The sequence below is a fragment of the Saccopteryx leptura genome, chromosome 1 (genome assembly GCF_036850995.1).
Source record: "Saccopteryx leptura isolate mSacLep1 chromosome 1, mSacLep1_pri_phased_curated, whole genome shotgun sequence".
Taxonomy (NCBI): Eukaryota; Metazoa; Chordata; class Mammalia; order Chiroptera; family Emballonuridae; genus Saccopteryx; species Saccopteryx leptura.
In genome coordinates, this window is record NC_089503.1 from 335,594,266 (window position 1) to 335,607,975 (window position 13,710).

General features: G+C 40.0%; 1 protein-coding gene across 3 annotated transcripts in view; it reads left to right on the forward strand.

Moving 5' to 3' along the window:
- MDN1 (midasin AAA ATPase 1) overlaps positions 1-13,710 on the forward strand; it is a 164,887-nt gene that overhangs the window by 52,088 nt on the left and 99,089 nt on the right. For all 3 annotated transcript variants that reach the window (XM_066358873.1, XM_066358874.1, XM_066358875.1), the window contains 10 exons: positions 4,368-4,512; positions 5,021-5,117; positions 6,807-6,920; positions 7,747-7,894; positions 8,177-8,287; positions 9,963-10,114; positions 10,623-10,801; positions 11,369-11,577; positions 12,066-12,212; positions 12,999-13,140. In XM_066358873.1, coding sequence (XP_066214970.1) covers positions 4,368-4,512; positions 5,021-5,117; positions 6,807-6,920; positions 7,747-7,894; positions 8,177-8,287; positions 9,963-10,114; positions 10,623-10,801; positions 11,369-11,577; positions 12,066-12,212; positions 12,999-13,140 — 1,444 coding nt within the window. The remainder of the gene's footprint in view (positions 1-4,367; positions 4,513-5,020; positions 5,118-6,806; positions 6,921-7,746; positions 7,895-8,176; positions 8,288-9,962; positions 10,115-10,622; positions 10,802-11,368; positions 11,578-12,065; positions 12,213-12,998; positions 13,141-13,710) is intronic.

Below are 13,710 nucleotides of genomic sequence, written 5' to 3' on the forward strand. Positions count from 1 at the left end.
AGGCGCACGGGTTTGCCTCTTGTTTCCGAGCTCTGTGTGTGAGAGCCAGAGCAAGTGCCCGGGTTTGCTTCTGTCCAGTTAGGCCTCCTTGATTCTAGAGCATGGATAGTTCTGCTGTTTTCTGTCCTATGAGTCTCTAAGGAAAATCAGCTTAATTAAATGTTCACGACTTAAACTTTTAGTTTTTAGTTTTAGAAATTTTTTTCTGTGATACTCTGTTTTTTTTTTTGGTCGTCTTTTATACATAAATTTTTATTAATTTTAATGGGGTGATATCAATAAATTAGGATACATATATTCAAAGAAAACATGTCCAGGTTATCTTGTCATTCAATTATGTTGCATACCCATCACCCAAAGTCGGATTGTCCTCCATCACCTTCTATCTAGTTTTCTTTGTGCCCCTCCCCTTCCCCTCTCCCTCCTCCCTCCCCCCATAACCACCACACTCTTGTCCATGTCTCTTAGTCTCGTTTTATGTCCCACCAATGGAATCATATAGTTCTTGTTTTTTTCTGATTTACTTATTTCACTCCGTATAATGTTATCAAGATCCCACCATTTTGTTGTAGATGATCCGACATCATCATTTCTAAAGCTTAGTTGTTTTTTTTTCTTTTTTATTTATTCGTTTTAGAGAGGAAAGGGAGAGACAGAGAGAGAGAGAGAGAGAGGAGAGACAGAGAGAGAGAAGGGGGGAGGAGCTGGAAGCATCAACTCCCATATGTGCCTTGACCAGGCAAGCCCAGGGTTTCGAACCCGCGACCTCAGCATTTCCAGGTCGATGCTTTATCCACTGTGCCACCACAGGTCAGGTCCCGATGTCATCATTTCTTATGGCTGAGTAGTATACCATCGTGTATGTGTGCCACATCTTTATCCAGTCATATATATATAAAAGGTCTACCAGAAAGTTCTGTTCGTTTCTATCACAAGTTTCAACACATAAGCACATGTTTATTTGGCGCATGTGTGCCTCTCTATTTTTATCACTTAATGTATACATACTGACGTAGCAAATTAACTAAAACAAAGTTGATTCACGTTAGTCTTTATGTGTGAAGCGATAGTGTACCCATGGCTACTGATAAAGTTCATTTACGCCACTGTATTGTATACGAATTTCAACAAGAAAGAAATGCTACAGAAGCATGTAGAAATTTATTGCAAGTGTTTGGTGAAGGTACAGTTTCTGATAGGACATGCAGAAGATGGTTTGAAAAATTCAAAACAGGTGATTTCGACCTTTCTGATAAGCCATGTTCTGGGCAACCATCTTTGATCGATGACGATGTTGTTAAGACCATGTTGGAGCAAGACCTTTTCTGACAACATCAGATATCGCAGAAAGGCTTAATTTAGCTCAGCAAATCATTTCGGACCATATTCGGAAGATAGGATTGGTGTGGAAATATATTATTTAATAAAGTTTATTGACAGTAAGAAAAATTTGTATTTTGTTTTATTCCAAAAATGGACAGAACTTTTCGATTCTGTCCAAAAAAAAAAAATATATATATATATTTTTTTTACAGTGATTAAAGCCTTTAAGCAAACTCTTGACCAATATAGCAAGAATCCGTAAAAGAGTAGTGTCCTTAACATGTTCACCAAGTCCAAGTTGGCACCAACACCGTTCCAAATCCCTGTGAATGCAACCCAACCCCAGTTCAGTCCGTTAGGAGCTATCACAAGGAGCAGGAGTCCAGGAAAAGTCCGCATGGCACTGGAATTGTTGTCACAATTCTATACCTTGCAGCTCACGTCCAAGTCCCAATGACCGCTGCTTCTAGCTGGTAATGATTCAGGTAGACTGGAAAAGCCATCAGCATGTGTGGAGATGGAACCTCTGTTCTCTGCCTGGAGAGATGAGACCAGGGTGCTTTTCCCTGGAGCTCTGCAACTGTGGCGTAGTAAAGAGAACCTTGGAATACACTAAGGTGGGTGGCAAAGGTAGATTCATAATAGAAGTTGGCAAAAGGGAGAGAGAGAGCTCTAAGTTAGGAGTAGGTCCCAGCCTGAAATATGAGTGGAGCATTGAGGTAGGAGGAATAAGGGAAACACTATATATTAAGCAAAGCAGCAGAAAATAGGACTATCAACACCCACAACAGAGATCTTTGAGAGAAGAATAAAAAACCTGACTATTCAGACAAGACATAGTTAAGTGGCACTTGTGTAAATGAGATCAGTTTACCTGCTTCTTGGAAGAAATACCCTAGGCTCGTCCACAGTGTTGTAGATGGGGCCGAAGGCCCTGGGCACCTTCAGCCTTCAGTGGCAAACCCTAGCATTCTGGGCAAGGTTAGGTCATAGGTGGCTGGAGCAGGGCTGGAAGAGACTGAACCCTCCCTTAGAGGAGCGAGGGGGAAGCCTACTTCCAGTGTCCCTTTTCCTCACAGCAAAGGTATGTAAGCCTGGCAGGCTTTAGCTCAGTGACCTTCCTATTCACTATTGAAGCAGGACCCAGATGGATTCCTATGAGACTTCTTTAGGGTGTTGGAGCCTTTAAGGGCATAGTCTAAAAGCTGGTAGTTCACCTGCTCTCTTTTGGGCTTTTTCTGCCTCTTGGTACCTTAAAAGCCATGCTCAGAAGATCTCGCTGAGGGGTTTGAGGATCTCCATCCGCCTATATAAACCTTTTCCATATATCTGGAGCTATTTGGAAAAAGACAAAACAGTGTTATTAGCTGGATCAAATAAAAGAAGGTAGAAGTTTGCAGGAGAAGAAGATTTGGCGTCTCCTGTTTATCAGCATTCAAAAGAAATTTAAAAATTTTTAAGTAAAAAGCATGATATGGTAGACCCATAGGAGTTCCAGGGTATGACTCCCCCTTTTAAATTTTTTTAAATTGACCTTAAAATATTTGCTAGGTATGATTTAATAATACCTTGACTTTAAAGATTGTAAGAAATACCCATAATTCGAAAGGTTTGACAAAATACAGTAAATGCTTTAGCTACATATGCAGGAGCATTGTCAGTTTTAACCAGTTTAGGAAATCCAATAATAGAACAATGCATACAGACAATGAGCTATAACCTGCTTAGCAGCCTCTCCTGATCTGGCAGAGGTTACTATGTACAGTATATAAATCCAGAATAAGTATCCACTGTAACATGGACATAGGGCTGTTTGCCAAATGAAGGTATATGAGTAACCTCCATTTGCCAAAGTTGTCCTGGTAGGGGTCCTTGAGGGTTAACTCCAAATGAAGGGACAGATAGGACATCTTGGACAGGATTTACCAATCTGCCGTGCTGCTTCCCGAGAAAGTTGAAGCTGTTTACACAGGGCTGCAGCATTCTGGTGATGAATAGTATGAGACTGAATTGTTCGCTCTGTCATGGTTGCTCCAAATAATTTTCTTTTGGGTAGTTTGATCAACAAGAGCATTTCCTTGTGCTAAAGCTCCAGGGAGCATGGAGTGAGCTCGAGTATGTCTTATAAAACATGGAGCTCTATGTTGACATACAAGTCTTTGAAGAAGGAGGAACTGCTGAAATAGTTCATCCGCAGTTGTCCCTGTGATACTCTTTAGACCACATCCTAAGGGAGGTGGGAATCTTACTTGAGATGGTGTTTTAGTATGACAGAAGGTCACGCAACCATTTGTTCATCCATGTGGGAAATTTGGTCATCAGTGCTTAATCCTACTATAATTATTTCTAAAATAACCAATTAAAATGTCAAGTGTTCTCAAAGGAGGGTTTATACCTATTTCATGACTTAGCATTACACTGAAGTTTAATATTTTGTTCTTTTTTTGTACATTAAATTTGTAGAAGATACTTTGTCGGGATCATTAGGAAAACAAAAGTATAGAGCAGTCTTAATAATAGTAAAACAGTTCAGGTTTTGATGTCTCAACTGTAAGATTTTTTTTTTGATACTCTTGAAATAGAACTCAGATACTAAGTCAGTACAGAATAGTTAGAAAGATTCATTTTGATATTTTTCAGCTACTGTGAAAGGCTGCGTATTTCAATCACTGCACATCTTTGATTTAGTCCTTATCTGATCTTGGTATAGTCATAGTTTGACCCTGTATTTATTTTGGGTGCTGTTACTAACAATCTGGGTGCCTTTAAACACCTAAATATATTGTTATCATTTCTCTCATATCCATATAATGAGATGATCTAGTTTATGGCATCTCACTCTTAGGATCAAAGAGGAGATCCCCTTGATCCTTTTAGACATTTAAAACAAGTTAACACTGGGCAGCCGTCTGGCATGTAGGGCATAAGCCCCTCCTGTTGGAGAGGTTTGGCCTTGCCTCTGTTCTAACCCTGCTTATATAACTTTTTTGTGACTGTGTTCTTATTTGAACTGGATTCTTACCATTTTACTTTATCTTCTTCAGGGTACATTAGCTCAGGCTGTAAAGAAAGGAGAGTGGATGTTGCTAGATGAGATTAACCTGGCTGCTCCAGAAACATTAGAATGTCTCAGTGGTTTACTTGAAGGCTCCTCTGGCTCTCTGGTGTTGCTTGATCGAGGGGACACAGGTAGGACTTGACCCTTTGGGCTCTAATTTGCTGCCAGGTCTTTTGACCTTTCTACTGTAAGAATCTATGAGTTAGGTGGATTACATGGGCTGCCCAGTTGGATTTGTTTAGTCTATAGATATCTGTTCTCTGTAGAAGTCAGGTGGTATGGGGAATTCAAAGAATAAGATAATTTGTCAAGACATTTGTGTAGTAGGTAATAGACATGCACAATTAGTAGAAAAATACATGCTTGTGAATAGGTGAGAAAAGATAAATGATAGTGAAAACCACACCTATAAAAAAGGTGGTAGAAAAAAAAAAAAAGGTGGTAGAATGGCAGCATAAGATTAAGTTGTGTACATAGGTCTAGAAGCTGACTTCCACTGGGGTTTCAGAAAAGTCAGGGATGGTTTGACCAACCAACATCAACTTTGCTGAGCCCGAGGCAGAGTTATTTGACCTGTGGACCTGTGCCTGATGACTCGATTTTGCAGGTTGTAGAGAATTTATAATTTTCTTTTAACAGAACCACTGGTTCGTCATCCTGACTTCCGTTTATTTGCCTCTATGAATCCAGCAACTGACGTTGGCAAAAGAAATCTCCCACCAGGAATAAGAAACAGGTAAGGGGACATGACCTAGTTCATGGAGATGTTTGGTTTTTTGTTGTTGTTGTTGTTTTACAGAGACAGAAAGAGGGATAGACAGGGACAGACAGACAGGAACGGAGAGATGAGAAGCACCAATCATTAGTTTTTCGTTGCGCATTGCGACACCTTAGTTGTTCATTGATTGCTTTTTCATATGTGCCTTGACCGCGGGCCTTCAGCAGACCGAGTAACCCCTTGCTCGAGTTAATGACCTTGGATCCAAGCTGGTGAGCTTTTGCTCAAACCAGATGAGTCCGCACTCAAGCTGGTGACCTTGGGGTCTCGAACCTGGGCCCTCGGCATCCCAGTCTGACGCTCTATCCACTGCTCCACCGCCTGGTCAGGCTGGAGACGTTTTTTCAGTTATTTATTGATTAGTATAAATAATTTTAACATAACCAAACCCTATAATAGTGCATGAAATTTCTTTGCTACTTATAATCTTATTTGTCATATTCCTTTACTTTCTCTAGGTGGTAGGAATGTAGAAAACTCCAGAACAGTGGAGAGTTTTCCTTTTGGGTTGTTATGACACTTTATGGCACATGGATAATGTTGAAAACAAAAAGTATTTCCTTGTTCAAATGGCATTGTGGCTATTAGAAAAACTTCATAGTATAATAGCATAAGTACATATTAAGAACAAAGTCCTCTTGAATGAGGCTGGTGATTTGCAGAAGGTCTTTTAAATTTCAGTTTTCAGCATTAAGCCCTCACTGACACGAACAAGGTACTTAGTTATTGGTGTTTTATGTATGTAGTCTTGGGAAAAGATACATGACCACATTACTGGTAACTTTTTGTTGAATTTTAAGTTTTAAAACTATTAAAATAGTTTTAGATCTCCTCTCCCATTATGAAAGTAATAAAAGCTTCTTAGCAAAATTTTATAAACTACAAATATGTGCTTTTCTTTGGTGCAGTCATTTTTCATGGTGAAGGTTTTTTTGTCACATGTATTTTATATTGCATATACTTTTTTTTTTTTTTTTGTACTTTTCTGAAGCTGGAAACGGGGAGACAGTCAGACAGACACACCCGCACATGCCCGACCGGGATCCACCCGGCACGCCCACCAGGGGATGATGCTCTGCCCATCTGGGGCGTCGCTCTGTCGCGACCAGAGCCACTCTAGCGCCTGGGGCAGAGGCCATGGAGCCATCCCCAGCACCTGGGCCATCTTTGCTCCAATGGAGCCTCGGCTGCGGGAGGGGAAGAGAGAGACAGAGAGGAAGGAGAGGGGGAGGGGTGGAGAAGCAGACAGGCGCTTCTCCTGTGTGCCCTGGCCGGGAATCGAACCTGGGACTTCTGCACGCCAGGCCGACGCTCTACCACTGAGCCAACCGGCCAGATTGCATACTTATATGTGCATACTTATATGCAATCTGAAAATGAGGCAAAAAAAGTCTTATTTTTGAAAGTTTCTTGCAAGAACTGTAAGTAGAAGACTTCATTTTAAGGGGAAGTAGTGGTAGGGTTTTGGTAGTTGCATCATTGTTTATTTCATTATGGTCTATCTATCTCAAGGAGAAAGACTATATTATATTTTATTATATTATATTTTATACTAGAAGTGGTTAAAGTGAGTTTACATAACTTCTGATTTTCATTTTTTATTGCCAGAAGTTAACTTACTAAAAATGGTTAATACTTGTCTTATAGGTTCACAGAACTTTATGTAGAAGAACTGGAAAGTAAAGAGGACTTACAGATTCTTGTTGCGGATTATCTGAAAGGATTGAGTGTAAGCAAGACCACTGTGCAGGGAATCATAAAGTAGGTGTTTTCCAGGTTCTCCTTAGACCTTTCCTTTGAACATATGTGTGCTTTGTTCATACTATTTATTTTCTTTTTTTTTCTTCTACCTGGGGAGAAAGGATCATTAATTAGATTTCTTTTTTAAAATTGGACCCTTATGCACTCCCTTAGATTTTGCTAACACAAGAAAGTATATATAGAAGTTGTAAAGAGGCAGACCAAAGCCCAGTTGGACAAGAATTTGGATTTCACTTGTGACACGTAATTTGGTTACACTTGATCTTGTGGTAGCTGGTCATGAATGTCTGTCATTTTATATTTTAGTCTGAAACTTTTGCATCTAGTCATCTTCTAACTTCTAAAGTGTGTGGTAATGATACAAGTACTTGGTCACCATATCTTCGTGCTTTTTAACATTTTGTCATGGTCCTTTATAGCCGTATCCATTTTAAAGCCTTGTTTTCCTGTGTGCTCATTCCTCGCCGTTTTGCACTTGCCTCTCAGTAGAGCCGACTCTGAACACCTGTTTGATGCAGTGTTTTCTCATTTACAGCCCTCTCACCTCTCGGTATCTTTTCATTAAGAATCTGAAGTTTTTTCTTTCTCTCCTTCCATCCTTAAGGAAAATTGATAGATCTTATTTATTATTTTGAAAGAATACCTCTGAGTGTGTGAAAATGGATTTTAAAAAGAGAGGTTTTGATGCATTCTCTAGGAAGTTGGAAGCTTGGTCACCTTGTCTGTAAAAATGGCTTTTGGGTCTTCTGTAGAAAAATGGGAACAATAGCAAAATGATAAATACTTATTACTTAGTAAAATCACCTGAAGTTCATCCTCTTTGTAGCTTCTACAGAGATGTGCGGAAAGAATCCAGGACAACATTGGTGGATGGGACCGGCCACAGACCTCACTACAGCCTTCGGACCCTCTGCAGGGCCCTGCGATTTGCAGCCTCTAATCCATGTAGCAACATCCAGCGCTCGCTCTATGAGGTCTTTCTAAAGCCTGGGTTTGGACGGAGGGTGGATGGACTCAGTGTGGGGAGGGCAGGAGTAGGGAAGCATATTCCAGGTGTGCTTGTGCTCTCCATTTAGTCAGATTAGCCCAGAACATTTTATCCCAGAGCTACTCTGACCTGTTTTATAACATGGTGTTATATTAAAAGTTGTTCCGGGAACCAGGTCCACCCACGAGGTTGAATTTTTGTTTCTGAAATAAGTTGTCTTGTTAATAAGACTTATTAGTTTTATGCATTTCTTTGGGGTTTTTTTTAGGGCTTTTGTTTGGGTTTCCTAACACAGCTTGACAGAACATCACACCCAATAGTTCAGAAGCTTATTTGTCAACACATTGTCTCGGGCAGTGTTAAAAATCTGCTGAAACAGGTATGTATGCATATTTAGTTGTTTGACTTATTTAACAAATGAAAGGCTGAATTATCAAATTTTGAACTATTTGGTTTTTTTTACAAAACTTATTTCTAATCATAAATCTGTTTCAAAATGTTAAATATTAAATGATAGAAATTCCTAATAATCTTACTCTTTGGAGATTTAAATCCTATTAATCAGGGGTAGTCAACCTTTTTATACCTACCGCCCACTTTTGTATCTCTGTTACTAGTGAAATTTTCTAACTGCCCACCAGTTCCACAGTAATGGTGATTTATAAAGTAGGGAAGTAACTTTACTTTATAAAATTTATAAGGCAGAGTTACAGCAAGTTAAAGCATATAATAATAATTATTTACCAAGTACTTTATGTCGGATTTTCGCTAAGTTTGGCAGAATAAATCTTTATAAAACAACTTACTATAGTTAAATCTATATTTTTATTTATACTGTGGTTGATCCACTACTACCCACCATGAAAGCTGGAACGCCCACTAGTGGGCAGTAGGGACCAAGTTGACTACCACTGCTATAGATAGTCCTTTCCATCTGAATTCTGGTTGTGTGTGTGTGTCTCAAGGTTAATCCTAATAGGTATTTAATGTAAATGTTATAAGTGGGACCATCTCATAAGAATGTTTTGTAACTTCTTTTCTTAGCCTAACTAGAATGTAGCTTCAAACCAGGGGACTAAGTGTTCTAGAAGAGCACTTTTTTTAAGCTATAGATCTGACCACTGTTTGACCATTTTCATTTATAAAAATATATAGTAATTTTATGTGAATCAGTATAATAAAATTTCACTGTATCTTCAAAGATTAAGGTATTATCCATAATGTTACCTGTAATAGATTAGTTTTTCAGTGGGAGTTGCTTTTATTTTTAAAGTATTCCAGGGGATAGATGGAATAATGCGAAGTTTCCTTCACTCAGTACAACACTGGGCCTATTTTGGGCAATGTGGTTTATATAAAATACATATTTTTGACCAAACTTCCTCTCGAGAGTTGGAATTTTCGTAGGTAAGAGAACTGATTGATAAACTGAGCAATTACGTGAATAAAAGTAATTTTGACTCAAGTTTTTCTCCAAATTTACCTACCCTCACTTGAATTTAAAAACCAGTAAATGTCATTATTTTATTCTCATTTATTTCTCAAAGTAATTTATTTATTTGTATGTTTGTTTATATTAGAGAGAGAGAGAGAGAGAGAGAGAGAGAGAAAGAGATGAGAAGCATCAACTCGTAGTTGTGGCACTTCCGTTGTTCATCTTCTTATATGTGCCCTGACTGGGGGGGCTCCAGCTGAGCCAGTGACCCCTCGCTCAAGCCAGCAACCTTGGGTTCAAGCTAGCAACCATGGGGTCATGACAGTGATCCGCACTCAAGTCACAGACCCCATGCTCAATCTGGTGAGCCCACATTCAAGCTGGCTAGCTCGGAGTTTTAAACCTGGGACCTCAGCGGCCCAGGTCAATGTTCTGTCCACTGAGCCACCACCAGTTAGGCAAAGTAATTTTATATTTATGTTTCACCCATAGGTTTTAATGTTGAAAGCATCCAGAACTAGGTAGTGACACCTTCTTTTCCTACTTTATACCCCTCTCTGAAAGAAGGCCAAGATTGTCATTGAACTGTGGGTTATTTCTTTAACTTTGTGTCTTTTAGCATATTCCAGAACCAAAAGGAGGTCGGCTTATTCAGGTTGAAGGCTACTGGATTTCGGTGGGAGACAAGGAACCTGCAATCGATGAGACTTACACCCTCACACCTTCCGTCAAGCTCAACCTGAGAGATATAGTCCGAGTGGTCTCTGCAGGGTGTGTGGAGCTTTTCTCTCGCTGCGCTGAGGGTTCATCATCATAGACACTGATGACATTCTAGTCTCATTCCTTACCTTTCAAAGTGCTCTATTATATTTATTGGCTCAATGAGCTGACACTTTTCTCCTGGCACCAGTCATTGTTTCTAGTTGCATCTTTAGTGGGAGCCATATGGATTCAGATTATTTTGGCCATTTTTAAGGCTGCTTTTTAGTATTTTGTTGATGAATATTCATCACTCATTATTTGTTAAGTTAGTCCCACTTACTGTTTCTCACAAGTAGTACAAGGAGTTTGGAATTTTTATTCAGTGTATTCTCAGGAACCATTTTTACATAGAAATTTCTCAAGGCTTAAAAAATGTTCCATTAATAGTACATAGGTATATAAAAATATTCTATTATGGTGATGTTAAATGATACATTCTTCTTTAACGTTACTTTAATTAATTCCGGGGTATTTTTTTTCTTTTAATTGCTTGGCTTTATTGGCTGATCTTTTGAAGAATCTATCCAGTGCTGATTCAGGGAGAGACATCAGTTGGCAAAACAAGCCTGATCCGGTGGCTGGCCGCAGCTACTGGTAACCACTGTGTGCGGATTAACAATCACGAGCACACAGATATTCAAGAGTACATTGGTTGCTACACATCTGACTCCTCAGGGAAGCTTGTGTTTAAAGAAGGTAAGGTTATTGTTCTGTTTCATTCTTTTAGATCCATTTCCCCAAGTAACTTTTATCCTCCCCAGTTGAGGCGCTATGCCTGCTGCTAGCACAGCTGGTTTTCCCTTCTCCCTGAGCTGCATCGTGGTTAAGGAGTGATGTTAGGGGTCCAGCTTCCTTTGGGCCCACTAAGATCTTGGCAGCTATAGGCAGGATTAGGGCCAAGTTTTGAAGAGTGTAGTTGAATTGCTTCATTTCGTAGAAACTCGAACGGGGTGAGCATTGAACATAGGGAAGCTGAGAATTGAGATGCAAATGTGATGATTTAAATGAAATTCAACTGCAGGGGAAAAAATAAGTTGGAAATGTGATATTTGTCAGCCTGGTTCCCCCTCCTTTGTATGAAATATAAAAGATTATTTTAATTGAAAATTATGCTATTTTGATATTCAACATCACAAATTATTTGGGGGCATGACTAGCTACAGGGAGTAATTTGCTTTGAAATTTAATGATCTAGCATATGTTGACTTGTATAAAATTTTGGACTAATTTATGCACTAATTCTTAGTGTTTATTTCCTCCAAGGTGTTCTTATTGATGCTATGAGAAAGGGCTACTGGATTATTTTAGATGAATTAAATTTGGCCCCAACTGATGTGCTGGAGGCACTGAACAGACTATTAGATGATAACCGTGAGTTGCTCATAACAGAGACACAAGAAGTTGTTAAAGCTCACCCTCGGTTCATGCTCTTTGCAACGCAGAATCCCCCAGGACTCTATGGAGGCAGAAAGGTGTGTAGCCTTTGTCCCCTTGCTCCCATTTGTTACTTTATCAGGTAGTAAATGTATCTTGGGAAGACTGAGATTTTTCTTTTTCTTTTTTAAAGTGAGAGGAGGAGGAGAGATAGACAGACTCTCGCATGGGCCCGCCCAGGATCCACCTGGCAACTCCCGTCTGGGGCTGATGCTTGAATCAACGGAGCTATCCTCAGCTCCTGAGGCTGGTGCTCAAATCAGCCGATCCACTGGCTGCGAGAGGGAAAGAGGGAGAGAAGGGGGGAGGGAGGGGGAGAGAAGCAGATTGTAGCTTCTCACGTGTGCCCTGACCGGGGAATCGAACCTGGGAGCACACCGCACTGGCACACCGGGCCGGTGTTCTGCCCACTGAACCAGCTGGCCAGGGCCTGAGAGTTTTCTTTTTCTGGTGAATAGCAGAGGCTCCATTTTGGAAATTAGATGAAAAGACCCTTTTTATCTTGTTTCTTCTGTGCCTTTCCTAGATGCTTTCTAGAGCCTTTAGGAATCGGTTTGTGGAATTGCACTTTGATGAATTGCCGAGTTCTGAGCTGGAAACCATCTTGCACAAGCGGTGTAGTTTGCCGCCCTCTTACTGCAGCAAGTTGGTTAGAGTCATGCTGGACCTTCAGGTATTTTATCTCTCTGTCACCTAACTTAGTTTCTAAAGGAATGTGTTGATTAGACTGGGTAGTTAAAATTTGATAGGTTCCTTGGGGTAGAAACAGCTGTTTTTCCATTTATTATTTTTTTCAGAGTAAAGATCTTGCCTTAAAAATGCATCCTGTGCATATTTTTTGGTTTTGTTTTGTAAATCAAGAATTTAATATGTTGAAAAAAATTTCTGATAGTTACATGTGATGAAAATGTTCTATTTGTGGATAATTTTGGAACATTTTGTTTTGGTTAGAGTTTGGCATAAGCAGACTGCAATTTCATTTTTTAAAGGGATGTTTTCTTGTATGGACATAACTGAAGAGGCCCTTTTGTATGGCACTTCCTTGTCAGTTCTGCAGAGCTACAGTGGTGTTTTTCTTTTCCAAAATACCCCGTTTACTTCATGGGGTTAAAGTGTTCTCTATCAGAATTATACACTGTCAAATTACTTTTGAGGAACTTTATAAATAAATGACATTTTTACTGCTATGGTCCCACAGTATGGAGTTCATTTCCCTGCACGTTTGCCCACATTTGTACTCGTGATCTTTTTTCTATATGACATATAAGATGAAATTTCATTGTTTATTACATTCTTTTACATGGGTTTGCATTTTTCTTCAAATGATTACACACCTGTTTACGTCTTAAAAAATTAATCAGTGGAATGAGTGCTTTACTGGGAGCTTAAATTTGTTAAGAATTTTGTGTAAGCTTTATTCTTGACATTGTTCTTTCACATTTGCTTTGATTGTTAATAGTCCTGTCGCAGAAGTTCCTCGGTGTTTGCTGGGAAGCAGGGCTTCATCACCCTCCGTGATCTGTTTCGCTGGGCCGAGAGATACAGGTTGGCCGAACCAACCGAGAAGGATTACGACTGGCTGCAGCATTTAGCCAATGATGGTATGCTTTCAGTCAGATGCTCTCAAACTGAAGTTAAAGCAAATGGGAGGCTTTTTTTTTTCTTTTTATTAAGTGAGAGGTGGGGAGGCAGAGAGACAGACTCCCACATGTGCCCAACCAGGATCTACCCAGCAAGCCCCTATAGGATGATACTCTGCCCATCTGGGGCCGCTGCTCCGTTGCTCCACAACCGAGCTATTTCAGTGCCTGGACCAAATTGTTAGAAACATTCGAACCATGGTTGTGGGAGGGGAGAGAGAGAGAGATAGAAGGGGATTGGGGAGGGTGGAGAAGCAGATGGTCACTTCTTCTGTGTGTCCTGACCGGGAATCGATCCCGGGACTTCCACACGACAGCCGACGCTCTACCCCTGAGCCAACCGGCCAGGACCAAGCTTTTTATTTAAACAAACCTTGCCCAAATTGTGATTGGTTATTTCAGAAACTGAGCCTTTCTTCCTCAAGTCTCAACTGCTTTGTAGTGGTACTATTTCTGCAGGCCTCTGTGCTAATATGTTCTGGTCTCCAAGGTTTTCTCATTATTTCCTTCAGGTGACCACATGTGGGTGTC